General features: G+C 34.3%; 1 protein-coding gene across 1 annotated transcript in view; it reads left to right on the top strand.

Moving 5' to 3' along the window:
• Positions 1 to 1133: 1133 nt before the first annotated feature.
• LOC101320247 (UDP-glucuronosyltransferase 2C1-like) overlaps positions 1134 to 22520 on the top strand; it is a 34364-nt gene continuing 12977 nt past the window's right edge. Inside the window, exons 1-3 of the mRNA XM_019928030.2 lie at positions 1134 to 1854; positions 7896 to 8044; positions 14665 to 14796. Of these exons, the coding sequence (XP_019783589.1) occupies positions 1134 to 1854; positions 7896 to 8044; positions 14665 to 14796 (1002 nt within the window). The remainder of the gene's footprint in view (positions 1855 to 7895; positions 8045 to 14664; positions 14797 to 22520) is intronic.

The raw sequence follows: 22520 nt of genomic DNA, 5'->3' as shown, positions 1-22520 counted from the left end.
AGAAGGGTATTGCAGTAAGTCAAAGTTAGATATAAAAATGACTAGAGTCAGATAGATGCAGTGAAGACTACAAATGAAAATAGGTTGATTTATAATTTGTGAGTAGAATGTATAGAAATAGTAAGCAATTGAATAATTACACAATTATATTTTTATTAAGGACCAGTTATTCTCATGATAATGTTATTATCATCATATATTCTTATTGATTAATTGCTTGAGGAAAATCAACTTTTTAAGCAAAAGGATTATAGATGAAGTTATTGTCCTAAATATCATTGAATACATTTCTACATGGTATAGTGTCTTCCAGTGGTGAAGATCCAAGCAAAAAATGGAATTTTACATTATAAAAAGTACCTTAGAACAGGAAGGCAAGGAAAATAGAATTGGATGTGCTGGAAGGAAGGATAAGATTATCTAATTATGTTCTTCATGACTTCTGCATTCTAAGATATCTCTTCTCGATATAACATTAATCTGATGAGAACCAGAACTTGAACTCCTATCTTCAATAACAGTAAAAAGATATCTTTTTCTTCTTCTCTTAAAGATAGATGTGATTTAGCAGGAAAGGCACTGAATTTAGCTTCAGAACATTTGGATCTAAATCTCCCTGCCTTAACATCTCAAAGTGTGCATATTCTCTCCTTCTGGCAGTAAGTGATGGCCTCATTCTTATCTGCAATATTTGGCAGAATTATCAGTATGAGAAACACTACAGAGACCATTCTGTTCAAAAGAACATTCAAATAAAACCAGAGAAAAAGATCCAAACAATCTAGTCTTATTTGAATATGCATCAGATGATGATGGATTTTCTTAATATTATTTAGAAATTATTATGGATTTGTGTTTAACTTCACACACCCTTTTTTTGATATCCTCTAAAAGAAGTTTGGTAACTCTCATTCTGAGGTTTGTTTTTTCCTAACTTATTTTATTGACTTTATTGACATTTTTTTTTCCATCAAGGCACTTGCATTTCATTTTACTCCTCAATACAAAGTACACAACTCAAAGTTCAGCCCAACCTACTATAAATTGATTGGGAGGGTCAAGTACAAACCTTTGGATTGTGAGTTTCATGCACTTGGTTTAAGCCCAGATTTAGTTTGAGCAAACTTAATATCATGAAGACTGTGAAAGGCTTCTGTGTCCTTTTCATGCTGCATCTATGGTTCTTTGACTTTGGAAGGACTGGGAAGGTACTTGTGTGGCCCATGGATTTTAGTCATTGGATTAATCTAAAAGTTATTCTGGAAGAACTCCACCTTCATGGACATGAGATAACCATCCTGGTACCTTCAACAAGTTCTCTGCTTGATCATACCAAGATTCCCTTTAATGTGGAGATACTTCAACTTTCAATAAGTAAAGAAAGTTTCATGGAAGAATTCAGTGCTGATCTCTATACACTTTCTTTTGAACTGCCGAAACTTTCATGGTGGGACAGGCAAGTGAAAATGACAAAAGTTATAAAAAATTTTTTAGCATCAGCTAAAAGAGTATGTGACAGTGCTGTCACAAACAAGGATTTACTCAGCAGGCTACAGGCAGCTAAATTTGATATCTGTATTGCTGACCCTTTAAGCTTTTGTGGGGAATTGGTGGCTGAACTCCTCAATATTCCGTTTATATACTCTTTTCGGTTTTCCTATGGGAATGTCATTGAGAGATTGTGTGCCAGGCTTCCTATGCCTTCTTCATATGTTCCTGGCATCACATCAAGACTGACAGACAACATGACTTTTATACAGAGGCTGGAGAACTGGTTATTGTATACAATGAGTGATATGATGTCTTCATACTATGCATTTGCAGAATGGGATGAGTATTACAGCAAGATTTTAGGTAAGAGAAATTTGCATGTAATAATGATTCATATTTCATATGTAAAATGTGAATATTTATCTGACTGTAGGAAAACTTACAAAAGACTTTTTTTTTTTAAGTGAGGACCCAAGCTCCTGTTGCTTAACTGTTTTGAGTGAAAACAATAAAAACAGCTCTTTTTCTTTCTTTTTTTAAATTTTTCTTTTTCTTTTTTTTTTTTAGATCATTGAGTACTGCAAACATATCAGAGAAGGAATATTCTCTATATTTCTCCATAAATTCTATTTGATGCTACTAATTTTTTTTCCAGAGTATCTGGAAAAGCCAAATCTGACGTGTGCTTAAGTTCCATAACCTTAGACTACTTCTCTCTTGTTTACTTCTCCTTTTATACACTTGTGTTCTTTCTGATTAACCTGCTGTCTCTCAGGCTTTCTGTTTGCATCCTATCAAGGCTTGATTGACTGATTCCTGGGGTTGGAAAGTGGTAAGCATGAAACTGGAAAATAAATAAATATATCTTGATTTCATTTGCTCTTGTCTTCAAAAGGAGAAACAAGGAAGATTTTTCTCTAAAGGACCATGTTTCTAGACTTTTAAACTTATCCCATTGTTATCTTGTTATTGTTCTATTCATAATTGCATTAGAGGTCAACTAGAGAGCTTTGACCCTGAGCACAAAGCTTTTCTCAATTTAAGCAAGTCTGTAACCACTTTAATTTTCCTTTTGCATAATTGATTTTTTTATTAAAGAAACTTTTATTTAATTGTGTTAAGGATGATTTTGCATAGTATATTAGTTATCTTAGAGGAAGCAGTATCCTATTTATATTATTTAGATTTTTTGAGATATAATTAATATATAACATTGTATTAGTTTCAGGTGTGGATGAAAAAGTTAATCAATAGTCAATCTAAGAAATGGACAACTTTATTTGAGCCAATGTGGGGATTATAACCCAGGAGACAGTCTTTCAGAAAGCTCTGAGGAATGTTTCACCCATTAGAAGTCAAAGCACAGTTATATGTTTTTGAGACAAAGGGTTTTACATCAAAGGGTTATACATCAGAGTAATGTATTGACAGTTTACATAGGCCAACAAAGCGAGTAATGAGTTACTGTGACCCTTTAGGGGATTAAGGAAGGAATGTTATATCCTAAGGAGTTACCTTGTTGGCACCAGGAGGAAACTGGCTTTTTTGTTTGTTTCATTTTTGTTTTGTTTGTGAGCAGACATTCCTGTGTCTTCTAAGGAGATCTTGTTAATGTACAATGCAGATGCAAAATGGACACTAAAGGGGAGCAGGGTAGTAGCTCAAATGGCAGAGAAAATTTTACTTTAAATTTTTCTTGTCCTGCCTTAAAATCATTTTGTTTCATCACAGGTGGACAACATAATGATTTTATATTTGTACATATAGTGAAGTGATCACCACTATAACTCTAGTTAACATTCATCACCACACATAGTTAAAAGTCTTTTTTATCTTGAGATGAAAACTTTAGATCTATTCTCTTAGCACATTTCAAATATTCAATACAGTATTATTAGCTATAGTCACCATACTATACATTACATCCCCAGAACTGAAAGTTTATAACTCTCGTCCACCTTTACCTATCTATAGTGCCCACCCTCCAACCGTAGTATCTTGCAACAACCAATCTATTCTCTGAAACGTTTTTTTCTTTTTTTTTCTTTGAAGTTCCACATCTAAATGATATCAAACAGTATTTGTCTTTCTCAGTCTGACTTACTTCATTTACCACAATTTCAAGTTCCATTCTTGTTTATGCAAATGGAAGGTTGTCCCTTTTTTTCATGACTTAATATTACTCCATTGTTTATATAACCATGCTTTCTTTATCCATCACCCATTGGAAAACAGATTGTTTCCATATTATGGCTATTGTAAATAATGATGCAATGGACATGAGAGTACAGTAGGAATTTTATTTTGAGTTTTTTGAGGAATATCCATACTATTTTCCAAAGTACCTGCACCAATTTACATTCCCACCAACAGTGCACAAGTGCTCCCTTTTCTCCACATCCTCACCAGTATTTGTTAACTCTTGTCTTTTCGATGATAGCTATCCTAATAGGTGTGAGGTGATTCCTCATTGTGATTTTGATTTGCATTTCTCTGATGATTAGTGATGCTGAGCACCTTTTTATGTATTTGTTGGCTATTTGAATATCTTCTTTGGAAAGATGTCTACTCAGGTCCTTTGCTCATTTTTTTAAATGAATTATTTGCATTTTTGTTTGTTTGTTTTTTTGCTGTCAAATTCTATGAGTTCTTTAGACATTTTGGGTGGTAATGACAAATCAGATACATGGTTTGCAAATATTTTCTCTCATTTCATAGGTTGCTTTTTCATTTTGTTGATCATTTCTTTTGCTCTTCAGAAGCTTTTTAATTTGAAGTAGTCTTCACTTTTTTATTTTTAATTTTATTGCTTATGCTTTTGGTGTCATATTTTAAAAATTATTGCTAAGACCCATGTCAAGGAGCTTTTCTCCCATGTTTCCTTCTAGGAATTTTATGGTTTTTCAGGTCTTATATTTATGTTTTTAATCCTTTGCAAGTTAATTTTTGTAGCAGAGTAAAATGGGGGTCTAGTTTCATTCTTTTGCATGTGAATATCCAATTTTTTCAGCGAAAATTATTTAAAAGACTGTCTTCCTCCACTGTTTCTGGCTGCCTTGTGAAATATTAGTTGACCTTATATGCATGGGCTTATTTCTGGGCTGATCAATGGGTTTGTTTTCATGCCAGTACCATATTGTTTTGATTAGTACAGCTTTAAAATATTGCTTGAAATCAGAAAGTGTGATGCCTCCAGGTTTGTTCTTCTTTATCACAAATGCTTTGGCTATTTGGAGTCTTTTGCACTTCCATATGAATTTTAAAAGTGTTTTCTTTGGTACATATTTTAACAGAAGTATCTCTAATACCCTATCATTACTAAAAATTAATTTTATTCCTAAAGAATTAAAATTTACCCTTTTGGTTGTGATCTATTATTTTATGTAGCCACTTACATTTTTCTTTTTTGGATATCTGTTAAAAATTTCCTCTGAGAAATTATTTCTTCAACAACTCACAAACAATATGAGTGCTTCTAATGAAGTATGCTGCCCAGGAATATGCCATATATTCGAAAAAGGCATATGACTTAATCAAGGTCGACATGTTGCACTGAGGATTTTTCTGGGCACTCTGTGACAGAAACAGGTGCTTATATCTCTAGACTTGACCCTAAAACAAAAATAAATGTGGACAGAAACTGCTGTACCCATCACTTACCCAAAGTCACAGTCCAAGCTGCAAAAGGCAAAACCGAAAAAAGATAACTTAAAATCTCATCCTAGTGACATTTTCTGAGCCATGGATCAAGCAGTGACTGATCTATAGGTGTATTGAAGTTATTTGTTTACCTCTGGTTCCAGCAATTTTGTACTCAGTTTTGGAAGCTCTTTTATAGTGAGACATAAGTTATAGGACACAACTCTGTCTCTGATTCCTTGCTAGCTCTTGGCACCTTAGAACATTCTTTTGGGGAATATATCAATAATCTGAGAAAGAATAATAAAGTCTTGGTAAATAGAAGAAAAAAATTTCTTTTACTCTCATAAATTTTAAAATGCTATTAGATATAGATTATCATTCAGTATCAATTTAGTATCTCCATTATAAAATGTATTCCAAGTATATTTTTCAAATTTCAAAACTGTAACTCATAACTTATACAATTATAAATTGAATCATGTCATAGATATGTTCAAATAATTGAGGAGAAAACAAGTAAGAAGGTATCTGGTTCAAACCATATTTTGAGGAAATATTAATATAACATTTTGGGAGACAAAGGAATGTTAGGATAATACTATTGGGTTAGACACAAAAATGGTCAATGTCTAATAGGGCAATAAAATCATAATTTAGGGGATGATATTTTCTATCAGACAGAAATATACACACCAACTTTTTAACTTCACAGTGTCTGAACAAAAAAGTCCAAAATAAATCAATAATAACAAAATAAAATGTAGGCACACTTTCCTGAAGATGTAAATAATCCTTTAATCATTCAACAAATGCCCCAGCATTATATCAAATGTGGCATTGCTTTTGGAAATTTGGAAAAGTTTTTCCAAATTTGACATATTTTCTCACAATCTCCTTATTCAGATCAATTATTTTTTTATTTCTCCTACAATATTATCTTCATTTCAATAAGATGCATTAATCACACCAGATTACTAAATCAGTAGTGGAGAATTAACAGGAAAAAGATATCATCTTGATATGAAAGAAAGTGAACCAAACATATGACCCTGCAATTCTACTCCTAGGTTTATAACCAAGAAAAATGAACACATATGTCCACAGAAAACATATACATGAATGCTCAGAGCAGCATTATTCATAGTAGACAAACATGAAAACAACCCAAAAGTTCACCAACTAATGAATGAATAAACAAAATGACGTATATCCTTACAAAAATATCATTCAACAGCAAAAAGTAATGAAATACTGATACATACTACCACGTGGATGACCCATGAAAAACATTATGCTAAATGAAAGAAGGCAGCAAAAAAGACCACATAGTATATGATTTCATTTATATTAAGTTAAATAGGGTTTTTCTGGAATAGGCAAATGAAGCAAAAAGTAGATTAGTGGTTGTCACGGGCTGGGAAGAGGGAGAAATGAAGAATGACTGCCAATGGATACAGGATTTCTTTTGCAAGTAATAAAAATTTTTTTTAATTTAATAATGGTGATGGTTTCACAATGTTATAAATGTACTAAAAACTACTCAATAGTTTATTTAAAAAGAAGAATTGTACGGTATATAAATTATACCTCAATAAAACTGTCATTAAGAAAAGCGTGGGTGTAAAGCATCACACAAAGAGAATAAAATTATACCCATGGCTGATACAAATAAGGCTCCAATATGGGGTCTGTACTGGGTCTGAAACTGGATTTTGAATACTTTTGTCATTACCAGAATAAAACCCCTAAATTACTGAGATTTGCTTGTGATCTCTTACATAGATAGATTGTCCTGGTAAGATCAAAACCCTTATATTTTCTGATCAAAACTTTACCACACTTAGAACATCAAGGAGAATATTCAAAAAGCCATGCAGTGAGAAACCAGATAGCTATAGTTTCCTCCTATCAGTGATATGGAGTATGTATTTCAAAAGGACACCAAAACTCTGTGTAAGGTTTTTATACCACAGTAATTGAATAGAATTCAAAAATGAAGCTGTAGTTCCCAACTAAGTAAAATGATTTAATTCAGAGTCACTAATCTGAGTTCTTATTCTGTTAATGTTCACTTGGTTTCCACTTCAGTTCAAAGGTAACCCTTTTGTACTGTTTACCAGCTAAATATGTCAAAATAGCAAATATTTCATCACCAAATTATTATGCAGTGCTCTCTCTTCACCAAAGAGGACAAAGTCTTGTAAAACAGGAGCTATAATTATGTACAGCAAAGGAATAATCACTTTTAAATGTTTATGAAAAGATTTCCATTCCTGATAGGATATAATAAGTATGGAAGCATAGTCCCAAACACCAGAAGAAAAGATGGATACATTTCAAAAGCTGTTTTTAAAAGATATCAGAGGTTTTGGAGCAATGAGGATGAGATAAATTGGAATTCCAGAAGAGGAGGAGACTCTACCATAGTAGGCTGGGATCACTGGCTGAATTTCTTGTTCATTGCTAGGAGCACATGCTGATTCTGAGCTTGGAGTGGGACTCAGGTATGCTCAAGCAGAAAGAGTCTGTTGGCAGAGAGAAAGCAGCAGGCTTTTGCCTTGTTCCATACTTAAATCTGTGTTTGGTTATTCATAATCTCAGTATTGTGTACTCTTGGGGGGCAAAGTCCTATTGATTTCTCATGGGTTGCATAGAACTAATATTGCTTCTTTAAAGATTTTTCTTAGAAAATTCTATCGTAAAGCATGTCCCACTTAACATATCAGATTGTTTTCCCTCTATCGTCTTTTATTTTTGTTCAGGAAAACGTACCACATTATGTGAAATTATGGGGAAAGCTGAAATGTGGTTGATTCGAACATACTGGGATTTTGAATTTCCATTCCCTTACTTACCTAATGTTGAATTTGTTGGAGGACTGCACTGCAAGCCTGCAAAGCCCTTACCTAAGGTAATTAAATGTGCTTCTTTTTGCTTCTCTGAGTATTTACCTCCTGGAATCATTTCTAGTTTATTATTTTTTAGTATTTGACCCTCAAACTGAAAACCTGGACACAGGAATTATCCACCTTAGACTATTACATTACCATTAAGTATTTACTACATTATTGTGGTAATCATTAGTGATGCTTATCAAATATGCCACATATTTGACAACAGTAATGTCCCTAGCCCCTGAGTTTAGTGGAATTGTCCAATACTCTCAGGGCAATAAGAATGAACTGAAGTGACAGGTATCACTTCCAGGTCCAACACAATTATCAGGTGCACTTACTCCAGAGTTCTCTTTTCCTTTGTGATGTCTTTGGGCTGTGTTCCAGAGTAGCTACTCTGCCAATCTGAGTCCTGGTTAAAGAATATATATAACAGTTGCAGCTCAATGATGGACATATGACATGAGAAAGAAATAATGTAACAGGGAAGAGCCAAATCTTGACTACATGTTGGATCTGTTTCTTTTACTTTAACCTTTGCTTTCCGCTGCTGTTGTTCACTAAAAGGATACTGTCTATACATAATGGCTTGCCTTGGGGAACCCTACCCCTCTGCCTGAATGTTAAACCAAAGTGCCTTTGTTCAGGCAAACATCCAGACCCTGTCCACCTGTGGATGGCTGCAAGAAAGAAGAAATTAACACATCCCCTCCCCGAGGCTGGCCGTTCCAGGTGATATTTGCAAAACTTAAGGCCTTTTTACTTTACTCCCTCATATCCCCCCCACACACTTTGTGCTATAAAAGAAACTGGCATCCAAACCCCGATAAGATGGTTATTTTGAGACTTTAGTCTGCCATCTTCTCAGTTTGCCAGCTTTCTGAATAAAGTCATATTCCTTGCCTCAGCACCTCGTCTTCAGTTCATTGGGCAGTCCTGCAGTGAGCATAGCGAGTTTGGACTTGGTAACAATAAGGTGTTGTTTTAGGCCACTGAGATTTTGGAGCTGAAAGTTATTTTGCATAACCTAGTCTAAAAACTGGACATAGTAGGGAAATTATAATAGTTTGAGAAAAGATCAAATAGAGATTGATGGCCCACCCAAAATCCTGGCATAAATTCAGTAATGGTGACCTGTTTGGTTTGAATAGAGGAGAGAAATTAGCCTGGAGAGATTATCGGAGGATAGGTTATAAATAAACAAATGGGCAGTACTAAGTATTCTTTACTTCAAATTTAAGGTCAATGAATGATCAATGTATACTTTTTAAGCAGTAACGTGATACAACTTACCCTTTCATAAATATTATCTATTGAATTGTTTGGAATGGAGCAAGATTTAAAGGAGGGAAATGAGCTGAGATAGAAGTGCAATAGTTCCTGCAAGCCATTGTAGAGATCCAAACTACAATATGATAACAATTTTGAGTATAAATGGAGAGGTTTAGGAAGTATTTACAAAGAAAGTCAATAGGATTTTCTGATAGGCTAGAGATTAAGGGAGAGATTTCCAGAATTAATCTTTGGCTTTTTGTTTCTTTGTACATGTCATTTCTTTACATTTCTTTATTTATTTTTTGTACAGGCAATTTAGTAGAGAATATTATCATTTACGAGGAGAAGGAAAGGGGAACAGTTGTGAGGGAAAATGATTTGTTCATATTTGCATATGTTGAATGTGGTACAATGCAGTGTCTAGCAAGCATCTACCAAATACATTGGTTTATCTCAGGGAACAGATTTACATAGTATTTATGGTTTTTTAAATTAATAGACTATTTTTAGAGACACATTCACAGCAAAATGGAGCACAAAGTACAGAGAGTTCCACCTGTCTCTTGCCCCCTCCCATGCACAGCTTCCCCAACCATCAATATCCCACACTCCTGCAGCACATTTGTTACATTTTATGAACCAACATTCACATTAATCTCAACCAATGTCCACTGCATACAAAAATGTTAACTCTTTGTGTTGTACATTCTATATTTTGATAAATACGTAATGACATGTATCTACCCGTATACTGTCATACAGACTCTCCACTGTCCTAAAAATTCCCTGTGCTCCACTTCTTCATCCTTCCCTGTCCCTATATCTCTGGAAATCACCTTTTTTTTTTACTTTCTCCATAGATTTGCCTTTTCCATAAGCAGTAGTCTCACATTAGTAGTCAAGGAATAAGAACTCATGACTTTTTACTGGCTGCATTTTGTGAGCATTACATCACCCAGAGTGAAAAACAGAACTTGGGGTGGATCAAAATACTATAAACTAGATGCCTAAGGCTTCTGTGAAGAGGGGTTATTCCTGAAAACCTGACCATTGACATTAGAGAAATAGATGAAAGTATAGAATAAAGACATAAAGACAAGTATACTTTTTTAAAAAATTGAACTTTTAAAAAATATTTTATTATTTTTTTTTACTAAGGTATACTTGCTTTACAATGTTGTGTTAGTTTCTACTGTACAGTGAAGTGGAGTTCCCTGTGCTATACAGCAAGTTCTCACTAGTTATCTATTTTTTACATATTAGTGTATATATGTCAATCCCAATCTCCCTATTTATCCCACCCCCCTTTCCTCCCTGGTTGTCCATACATTTGTTCTCTACATCTGTGTTCTATTTCTACCATGCAAACAAGTTCATCTGTACCATTTTTCTAGATTCCACATACATGTGTTAATGTGTGATATTTTTCTCTTTCTGATTTAACTTCACTCTGTATGACAGTCTCTAGGTCCATCCACATTTCTACAAATGACCCAGTTTCATTCCTTTTTATGGCTAAGTAATATTCCATTGTCTATATGTACCACATCTTCTTTATCTATTCATCTGTCGATGGGCATTTAGGTTGCTTCCATTACCTGGCTATTGTAAATGGTGCCACAAAGAACATTGGGATACATGTGTCTTTTTGAATTTTAGTTTTCTCTGGGTTTATGCCCAGTAGTGGGATTGCTGGGTCATATGGTAATTCTATTTTTAGCTTTTTAAGGAACCTCCATAGTGTTCTCCATAGTGGTTGTATCAATTTACATTCTCACCAACAGTGCAAGAGGGTTCCCTTTTCTCCACATCCTCTCCAGCATTTATTGTTTGTAGATTTTTTGATGATGGCCATTCTGACTGGTCTGAGGTGATACATCATTGAAATTTTGATTTGCGTTTCTCTAATAATTAGTGATGTTGAGTAGCTTTTCATGTGTTTTTTGGCCATCTGTATATCTTCTTTGGATAAATGTCTATTTAGGTCTTCTGCCCATTTTTGGATTGGGTTGTTTGTTTTTTTGATATTGAGCTGCATGAGCTGTTTGTATATTTTGGAGATTAATCCTTTGTTGATTCATTTACAAATATTTTCTTCCATTCTGAGGGTTGTCTTTTTGTCGTTTTATGGTTTCCCTTGCTGTGCAAAAGCTTTTAAGTTTCATTAGGTCCCATTTGTTTATTTTTGTTTTTATTTCCATTACTCTAAAAGGTGGGTCAAAAAGATCTTGCTGTGATTTATGTCAAAGAGTGTTCTGCCTATGTTTTCTTCTAAGAGTTTTATGTTGTCCGGTCTTACATTTAGGTCTTTAATCCATTTTGAGTTTATTTTTGTGTATGGTGTAAGGGAGTGTTCTAATTTTATTCTTTTATGTGTAGCTGTCCAGTTTTCTCAGCACCACTTATTGAAGAGGCTGTCTTTTCTCCATTGTATATTCTTGCCTCCTATGTCATAGATTAGTTGACCATAGGTGCGTGGGTTTATCTCTGGGCTTTATATCCTGTTCCATTGATCTATATTTCTGTTTTTGTGCCAGTATCTTTGGAACATGGTCTTTTCTTCTTAAACTTTAGCCGCATCTACTGAAGAAATACAGGGAGAATCACAGTTAATCAGGTATGTGTGTTCTTATAACTCTCAGCACAACAATCCTCTAGTGAATGTGACCCAACTAGGGATCTGCAGTAAGACTCAGACTTTCATCTCTTTCTTGTAAGGAAGACGTACGAAAACGTTGGGGAGAGGAGTGAAAAATTTCCCTCGCACTACAACATGATAAAAATGTCAGTTTGATTTTGAATGCCACAACATAAGTTTGTGGAATTACAGAATTTGTTTTTCGTGCATCTCAGGGCAACAGAATGTATTACTCATACTCTCAGTTCATTCCACTCCATAATCAGCCCATGGCAAACATCTCTTTTGATTAATTTTTCTTACATTTTTTCTTTATCTTCTTCTCTTCCATTACCCCACAACCAGTGGGCACCCAGTCAAATGAATTTAATGTTTATCATCTTATTTCAACTTAAACAGATAACTGTGTATCCTTAAACTATATGTAGAAATGATTTGAGTTGTTTAATTATATAAATGATGTTATGCTATAATTCACATTTTCTCATTCTTATTAGTATATATAATTTTTTTCATATGTATCCAAGTTTCAATTTGTAAATTCATTTCATTCATTCTGACTGTAGCAGAGAATTTTGGTATCAGGAATGCTTAGGGGGTTACATCTTCCACATTTTACCTAGACCTTGATTATTATTCTATTTTCTAATACGGGTCAGTTTCACAGAGGTAAAGGGATATCACACTGATGAATTTTATTTGTAATCTCCATTTATAGCAAAGTTGAACATTGTTTCAGAAACTTATCAATTATCCTTATTTTCCCTTTGTGAAACTCATATATTTTGTATATTTTTTGGATAATCTTTTTTTTCCAAGTAATATCAATTCTTTCCATCATTTAGAATATCTAGGTATAAATCCTTGATCTAGCCATTGCAAATATCTTCTCCTATGAGTCCATATATTTGTTAATATTTTCTCTAATTACCTTTTTTAAACATAAAGTACCAAATTTGATGTAATCAAATCCATCTTTTTATACATTATGATTTGTACTTTTAAAAATCTCATTTAAAATACTTTTCTCTTTACTAAGGTTAAAAAGACATTCTCCTATATTTTATTGTTAAATGTATAATATTCTATTTTAACATGATACATTTAATCCATTCAGATTTTTAAAATTAATACATGATAGGAGGTAAATATTCACCTCCCTTTTTTGTCTGAATAATGAACATATTATTGTACCACCAGTTAATAAACCATCCACTTAGTGTGATATTTTCTCACTGATTATCCCAATGAATTATATCATCTTATCATACAGGAGGGTTTCACATACTCATGGCTCTCTTTCTGGCCTCACTACTTTATTCTATTGTTGACATTGTTAGCAGGTCAGTAGATTTCATTTTGTATTGTTTATTATTATCGGATTGAAATAGTCTCCAGTACTCCTTTTTCTTTTTCAAAGTTTATTCATTATTTATGAGAATATGATGATATAATTGAAAATAAATTTGAAGTGATTGATAGCTTTACATATTATATCAATCCATCTATAAATACAGTGTAACAGTTAATTTTATACATCAATTTACCTGGGCCAGGTACCCAGATATTTAGCCAAACATCACTCTGGAAGTTTCTGTGAGGGTATTTTTTTGATGACATAAACATTTAAATATGTGGACCTTGAGTAAACAAATTGCCCTCCATTATGTGGCTGAGGCTCATCCAATTAGTTGAAGACCTGAATAGAACAAAAGACTGAACACTCCCAAGAAAAATAAGAATTCTACCAGTAGACAGCCTTCAGACTTGAACTAGAGCAATGGCTCTTATCTGAGTCTCCAGCCTTATGGCCTATTCTGCAGATTAAACTTTCCAAACTCCATAATCATGTGAGTTAATTCCTTAATATAAATTTCTTCCTTGTCTTTCCACTTTAAGTCTTACACATTTTTATCTTCTCTTATTTGGTTGAATTAGTTTTGCTACTAGTTCAGCATAAGATGAAAAGATTTTTTTTTTACTTCATTATAATTAGATATGATATTTTTATTTTTAAGGGAAAGCCATATATTTCTACTATATTACTGTTAACCTCAGAGTATTCATTATAGTTCTTTCTGCATGTCTTATATGGTCAGGAATTTATATGTCTACCTCATTTCTAAATGTGTTTGTGGAAGCTTATACGAAGAGAAAATGTAACCAAAATAAAAGAAAATTGAAATTTAGAAAACAGAAAAAAGTAAATATACAAAAAATATGTCATTATACTGACTGTGATTCAGCAGAAAAATGAATGATAATCTTATTAGCATCCAAAACTAAATATAAAGTGAAGCACCAGAACTATTTAACTTAAACTAGAAATTTGGCTCTGCCAGCTACTGCTGCGTAGACTTGGACAAATTACTTAACCTTACTGAGATAGCTTTCTCATATGTAAATGTATACATATCTCTTAAGATTCCCGTATATCTAAGTTAAATCAGACATGTAAAGAGCTCTGTAATTGGGAGAAGATAACATGTAGTCAATAATTTGTAAACACACACACACACTACCCTCTATCATGCTGAAGGGAACCTCCATTTAAATCATTTTTAATTTGCTTAATAACCAGTGATTTCAGGTTATATTTTGTACACTGAAATGGTTAACATACGAAAAAACAGAAGTGTTCTAAGAATTCAGACATATTGAGAAAAGTGTGTGACATTCTTGTAAATATCAACTTTCATATAACAAAGACTATTTCCCTCACAGGAGTTAGAAAAGTTTGTTCAAAGCTCTGGAAAACATGGAGTTGTGGTGTTTACTCTGGGGTCAATGATCAAAAACCTCACAGAAGAAAAGTCTAATGTGATTGCATCAGCCCTTGCCCAGATTCCTCAGAAGGTCAGATAATCTTACTTTTTCAGTAACAGCTTCTTTAAATTCCATGAAGATATCCTTAAAAGTGTGCTTAAAAACGTAGGAAAAGTTATTGGTATTGTTAGTGTCAATTTAACTGAACTGTAAAGAAAAAATACTAAATGGTAAAACAGGATATTTGATTCTTATCTTGCTTTAAACCTGACATTACTAACAGGAAAACATATTGCACAATTTTCTTTAAATAGTGACCTAAAACTTAATCATTCACTACTGTCAAAAAATCAGTCAGCTTTGTGTCTAGGTTTTAAGGCTTCCATGTAATCTAACATTGTTTTTTGGTGTTTATTGAGTTTTTTGGTTTGTTTCTTCATTTTCTAATCTGAGACATATACACAAGTTACAACTACCTTGATGGAGAATAAAGGAATAGATATTCAAAAATACAGCCTTAATTCACTGGATGCCTTAGGACTATATTTCCTTATAATTAATGGATTTGTGCCAGGCCATGGTTGAGCCTGGAATTGACAACTTAGATTCCTGGAATACTCCTAAATAGATACTCTTCATTTTAAACAGTTAAAATCTTTAATAATACAGTACAAGATTTATGCAGTTCACTCTTTGAAGTTCCCCAAAATTATAACTTTTTATTTATACCATTCTAGGTTATAACTGAGTGGCACTGTTTTTAAACCACCATGAACACCTTTTTCCCCTACATTTAGTTAAAATAGAAAATTGCATGTAAATTTAAGTTACAAATGCTCACGATAATTATTGTATTCATAACCAAATTACTTTCAATAATTGTTTTGTGGAAGCAGCACCCATCTAAATATTTAATCTAAATTCCATCTTCATAAAAATATTAAACTTTCAATTGCATTAAAATACAATGTTTAGGGGTGAAACCAGGGTAGACTAGGAAGCACTAAGACCTGTCTCTCTATCTAAACAAAATTGTACTAGCAAAAACTGTCTGAAGTAACTATATTGGAACTCTGGACTCTAACTGAGCACTTGCAACTCGCAGTGGAAAAACTGAGCGGGAACTGTGGTTAATTTTAGTCAATGTCATCCCTTTAGAATAGCAGCATCTTCAAAGTCTTCATCACTCTGTCCCATGGCAGCCAACATGCCTGCATTCCTGGTGTAATTTGGTGGAACCGGTAGACAATAAGACCTTATCCTCCAAATACTGTGGTTCTGCATTCTAATTGCTGATTACTGCCCATGGTCATTGAGGTATATGCACAGAAGCTGGGCACAGTTGTTTCAACATTCATTAGAAGAAGCAACTTCCAGGGGTTTTAAAGGATAAGCTTTTTTTTTTTCTTTTTACTTTTTTCTCCATTTGGGAGCCAGGCATTAGAGAATTAGACATTTTAAAAAAACAACCTCACAAATAGTGGAATTTACAAAATTATGTGCATGTCCAGAGAAAAACACTGGCTCATAAAATACCTGAGAAGACCTAAAACTTTAACCTCACCCTGATTTCTAGCAAAGAGAAACACTTCAACAACAGCAACAACAAAATCAAACTCTAACAAGGGGCAAATCTGATGTCTGAAGATAGAACATTATAAAAAGCAAATGTACAATACTCGAAAAATATCACAAGGCATACAAAGATAGATGAAAGTATGGCCCAATCAAAGAAACAAAATAAACTGAGAGAAACCATTCTTGAGGGAGCCTGGATTTTGGAATTACTAGAAAAAGCCTTTAAAACCACATTTTTAAAGATGTACAAAGAACTAAGGGAAGACAATGACAAAGAGAAGAAAATGATGGAGGAACAAAAGGAAATATTGATAATGAGAAAGAAATTATTTTTAAAAAGAATCAAAAAGAAATTCCAGAGGTTAAAAATTACAATAACTATAATGAAAAGTTCACCTCAGGGGTTCAAAACCAGATATGAGCAGGCAAAATCATCAGCAAACTTGAAGAAAGGATATTTGAAATTATCGAGTTCAAGGAAGAAAAATGAATGAAGAAAAATGAACAAAGCCTAAGGGACTTGTGGGACACCATCCTGTGAATGAGCATACACATTGTGGGAGTCCCAGAAAGAGAGAAATGGGCAGAATGGGCAGAAAGAATATTTAAAGAAATAATGGCTTAACATAGTCCCAATTTAATAAAATACATAAATTTACAAATCCAAGAAGCTTAGTGAACTTCAAGTTGGATAAACTCAAAGACACCTACACCAAGACACATTATATTCAAGTTGGTGAAAAACAAAGATAATGAGTGACTATTGAAAGAAACAAGGGAAAGAATTCATCACCTAAAAGATATCTTCAATAAAGTGATCAGCCAATTTCTCATCAGAAACACTGGAGGCCAAAAGGCAGTGGATTGATAAATTCAAAGTGCTGAAATACAAACTTGTTAACTGAGAGTTTTATATCAGGCAAAATGTCCTTCAATAATGAAGTAGAGACTTCCCTGGTGGTCCAGTATTTAAGACTCCACCCTCCCAATGCGAGGGCCATGGGTTTGATCCCTGGTGGGGAACTAAGATCCCACATGCCACACAGTGTGGCCTTAAAAAAATTTTTTTAAAGAGTAGAAATTAAGACATTCCCAGATAAACAAAAGTTGAGGGACATCATTAACTCTAGACTTTCCCTGTAAAAAATGCAAAAGGGAATACTTCTTGTTGAAATGAAAGGTTGCTAAACAGTAACACAAAACCATAAGAAGAAATAAAGATCTGCAGTGAGGTAAAATTGCACTAAAGGCAATAATAAAAACTAGTATTATTGTTATTTTTGTTGTAACTCCATTTATTAAAATTTTTTCTTGGGCTTCCCTGGTGGCGCAGTGGTTGAGAGTCTGCCTGCCGATGCAGGGGACACGGGTTCATGTCCCAGTCTGGGAAGATCCCACATGCTGTGGAGTGGCTCGGCCTGTGAGCCATGGCCACTGAACCTGTGCATCCGGAGCCTGTGCTCCACAACAGGAGAGGCCACAACAGTGGGAGGCCCGTGTAACACAAAAAAAAAAAAAATTTTTCAATGATTAAAATAAAAATTTATAAAAACAATTATTGATCTATGTAATTAGGAACAGTATATATATGTATGTAATTTATGTCATCAATTATAGAGAGATGGATGGATCTATAAAGGAGCACATGTTTTTATGCTATTGCAGTTAACCATCAATAGGTCAAAGAATAAGTTACAAAAGTAATATAAAAATATTTGTTTAAATGAATGAAAACACAAGAGACCAAAGCAAGAGATGCAGAGAAAGCAGAGTTCAGAGAGAAATTTATAGCTGCAAGTACCTACATTGAAAAAGAATAATGATCTAAAATCAATTACCTAATCTTATATTTTAAAGAACTATAAAAAGAGGACAAACTAAACCAAAAGCTAGCAGAAGGAAAGAACTAATAAAGACTAGAGCAGAGATAAACAAAACAAACAAACAAAAAACAGAGAAAATCAATAAAACCAAAGGCTGGTTCTCTGAAAAAGTCAGGGAAATTATCAAAACTTTAGCTAGATTCGCAAAGAGGAAAAATCGAGTATATGCAAATAATTAAAATCAGAAATGAACCTAGGGAGATTACTAATGGCTGTACAGAGATTAAAATATTATCAGAGGATATGATGGAGCTGTGTCCAAGATGGAAGAGTAGGAAAACCCCAATCTCACCTCTTCTCACAGGCACACAAAAATAGCTCTGATTTGCAGAGCAACTACTGATGAGAAAAAGAAGATGAGCAGAAAAGATCTTCTACAACTAAAGATATAAAGAAGGAACCACAATGAGCCAGATAGGAGTGATGGAGAAGCAGTATGGTTAAGAGAAAAGAACAAAGAACCAAAATAAGAACAAAATAATGCCATTTGCAGCAACATGGTTGGACCTGGAGATTGGCATACTGAGTGAAGTGAGTCAGAGAAAGACAAATATATGATATCGTTTACATGTGGAATCTAAAAAAAGGCTTCAAGTTACCTTATCTATTGGCTTGGCCAAAAAGTTCTTTTGGGTTTTTCATACAATGTTATGGAAAAACCCAAAAGAACTTTTTGGCCAACCCAATACAAAACTGAAATAGAGTTACAGATGTAGAAAATAAACTTATGGTTACAGGGGGGTAAGAGTGGGGGAGGGATAAATTGGAAGACTGAGACTGACACATATACACTACTATATACAAAATAGATAACTAATAAGGACCTACTGCATAACACATGGAATCCTACTCAATACTCTGTAATGGCCTATATGAAAAAAGAATCTTAAAAAGAATGGATATATGTATATGCATAACAGATTCACTTTGCTGTACACATGAAACTAACACAACATTGTAAATCAACTATACCCCAATAAAAATTAAAATAAAATAAAACAAAAGTCATCTATAAAAAAAAAGATTCGTATTTCCAAGTGAGCAAATTAGCAGAGGTTGTTTCCAAGATGTGAACAGTTTGAGCCAAACATTGGGCTCCCCAGCACACATCTCCCGCACCAGGAAGTCAAGCCTTCAGAACACTGGCTTTGAAGGTGAGTGGGGATTACTTTCAGAAGAGCCAAGGGCTCATAGTACTCAACATACAGCACAGAAGATCCCAAGAAGCCCAAATTGGAGCTGCCCTACAGCATGTAGCTCTCATTACTAGAAGAGAGTGCAGTGCTTGGACACATAGGATGTCTCCTGCAAAAGGTCACTTCTCCAATGTCAGGCAATGTAACCAACCTACCAGATATACATTAAAAAAAATCAGCAAATTAGATGAAATAAGGTGACAGAGGAATATGTTCCAAATGAAGCAACAATATGAAACCCTAAAAAAAGAACTAAGTGAAGTGCATATAACAATCTACTTGATAGTGCAATGTAATGACTGTAAAGATGTTCAAAGAACTCAGGAGAAGATTAGATGAACAAAGTGAGAAGTTAGAAGTTTTTAACAAAGAGTTAGAAAATATAAAGAAGAATAAAATGGAGATGAATAATACAAAAAATGAAATGAAAAATATACTAGAAGGAATCAATAGCAGATTAGACGATACAGAGAAAGAGAGCAGTGAGCTGAAAGATAAAGTACTGGAAAACACTGAAGCTGAACAGAAAAAAAAAAAAAAAAAAGATGGAGAGATATACCATGTTCTTGGATTGGAAGAATCAACATTGTGAAAATGACTCTACTACTCAAAGCAATCTATAGATTCAATGAAATCCTTATCAAGCTATCAATGGCATTTTTCACAGACCTAGAACAAAAAAATTTCACAATTTGTATGGAAACACAAAAGACCCTGAATAGCTAAAGCAATCTTGAGAAAGAAACACAGCTGGAGAAGTCAGGCTCCTGGACTTTAGACTATACTACAGAGCTACAGTAATGAAGACAGTATGGTACTGGCACAAAAACAAATATAGATCAATGGAACAGGATAGAAAGCCCAGAGGTAAACCCACGCACATATGGTCACCTTATCTTTTTTTTTTTCCAGTATGCAGGCCTCTCACTGTTGTGGCCTCTCCTGTTGCGGAGCACAGGCTCCGGACGCGCAGGCCCAGTGGCCATGGCTCACGGGCCCAGCCGCTCCGCGGCACGCGGGATCCTCCAGGACCAGGGCACGAACCCGTGTCCCCTGCATAGGCAGGCGGACTCTCAACCACTGCGCCACCAGGGAAGCCCCTCATCACCTTATCTTTGATAAAAGAGGTAAGAACATACAATAGGGGAAAGACAGCCTCTTCAATAAGTGGTGCTGGGAAAACTGGACAGCTACATGTAAAAGAATGAAATTAGAACACTCCCTAACACCATACACAAAATTAAACTCAAAATGAATTAAAGACCTAAATGTAAGGCCAGACACTATAAAACTCTTAGAGGAAAACATAGGCACAGCACTCTATGATATAAATCACAGCAAGATGGTTTTTGACCCACCTCCTAGAGAAATGGAAATAAAAATAAACAAATGGGACCTAATGAAACTTAAAATCTTTTGCACAGCAAAGGAAACCATAAACAAGATGAAAAGACAACCTTCAGTCTGGAAGAAAATATTTGTATTTGAAGAAACTGACAAAGGATTAATCTCCAAAATTTACAAGCAGCTCATGCAGCTCAATATCAAAAAAACAAAAAACCCAATCCAAAATGGGCAGAAGACCTAAATAGACATTTCTCCAAAGATATAAAGATGGCTAACAAACACATGAAAAGATGCTCAACATCACTAATCATTAGAGAAATGCAAATCAAAACTACAATGAGATGTCACCTCACACAGGTCAGAATGACCATCATCAAAAAATCTACAAACAATAAATGCTGGAGAGGGTGTGGAGAAAAGGGAACCCTCTTGCACTGTTGGTGGGAATGTAAATTGATACAGCCACTATGGAGAACAGTATGGAAGTTCCTTAAAAAACTAAAAATAGAATTACCATATGACCCAGCAATCCCACTACTGGGCATATACCCAAAGGAAACCATAATTCAAAAAGATACATGCACCCCACTGTTCATTGCAGCACTATTTACAATAGTCAGGTCATGGAAGCAACCTAAATGCCCATCGACAGATTAATGGATAAAGAAGATGTTGTACACATATACAGTGGAATATTACTCAGCCATAAAAAGTAAAGAAATTGAGTTATTTGTAGTGAGGTGGATGGACCTAGAGACTGTCATACAGAGTGAAGTGAGTCAGAAAGAGAAAAACTAATGTTGTATATTAAAGCATAAATGTGGAACCTAGAAAAATGGTACAGATGAACCAGTTTGCAGGGCAGCAATAGAGACACAGACGTAGAGAACAAATGTATGGACACCAAGTGGAGAAAGTGGTGGAGGGGAGTGGTGTGATGAATTGAGATTGACATATATACACTAATATGTATAAAATGGATAACTAATGAGAACCTGCTGTATAAAAAAATAAATTAAATTAAATACAAAACTTCAAAAAAAAAGAAGAGTCATGGACCACAATGTTCATTGCACCTCTGTTTACAATAGCCAGGACATGGAAACAACCTAAGTGTCCATCGACAGATGAATGGATAAAGAAGATGTGGCACATATATACATAAAAAGAAACAAAATTGAGTTATTTGTAGTGAGGTGGATGGACCTAGAGTCTGTCCTACAGAGTGAAGTAAGTCAGAAAGAGAAAAACAAATACCATATGCTAACATATATATGGAATCTAAAAAAAGAAAAAATGGTTTTGAAGAACCTAAGAGCAGGACAGGAATAAAGACGCAGATGTAGAGAATGGACTTGAGGACATGGGGAGGAGGAAAGGTAAGCTGGGACGAAGTGAGAGAGTGGCATGGACATATATACACTACCAAATGTAAAATAGTTAGCTAGTGGGAAGCAGCCACATAGCACAGGGAGATCAGCTCAGTGCTTTGTGACCACCTAGAAGGGTGGGATAGGGAGGATGGGAGGGAGAGGCAAGAGGGAGGAGATATGGGTATCTATGTATATGTATAGCTAATTCACTTTGTTATAAAGCAGAAACTAACACACCATTGTAAAGCAATTATACTCCAATAAAGATTAAAAGAAAAAAAATCTTTAGCATTACTGTGAACTGGAAAATTAGTCACCCATAGCTTGTAGACCCCAAGTTGAAATTTTAATACAAAGAGAATTGGTGAGGGAGTTATATTAAAACATTAAACCTGTTAATATGTGAACTCTTCAAAAAAAAAAAAAAGTAATGAAGC

Source organism: Tursiops truncatus, chromosome 5 (assembly GCF_011762595.2).
Source record: "Tursiops truncatus isolate mTurTru1 chromosome 5, mTurTru1.mat.Y, whole genome shotgun sequence".
Lineage (NCBI taxonomy): Eukaryota > Metazoa > Chordata > Mammalia > Artiodactyla > Delphinidae > Tursiops > Tursiops truncatus.
This window is presented reverse-complemented; position numbering and strand designations above follow the sequence as displayed.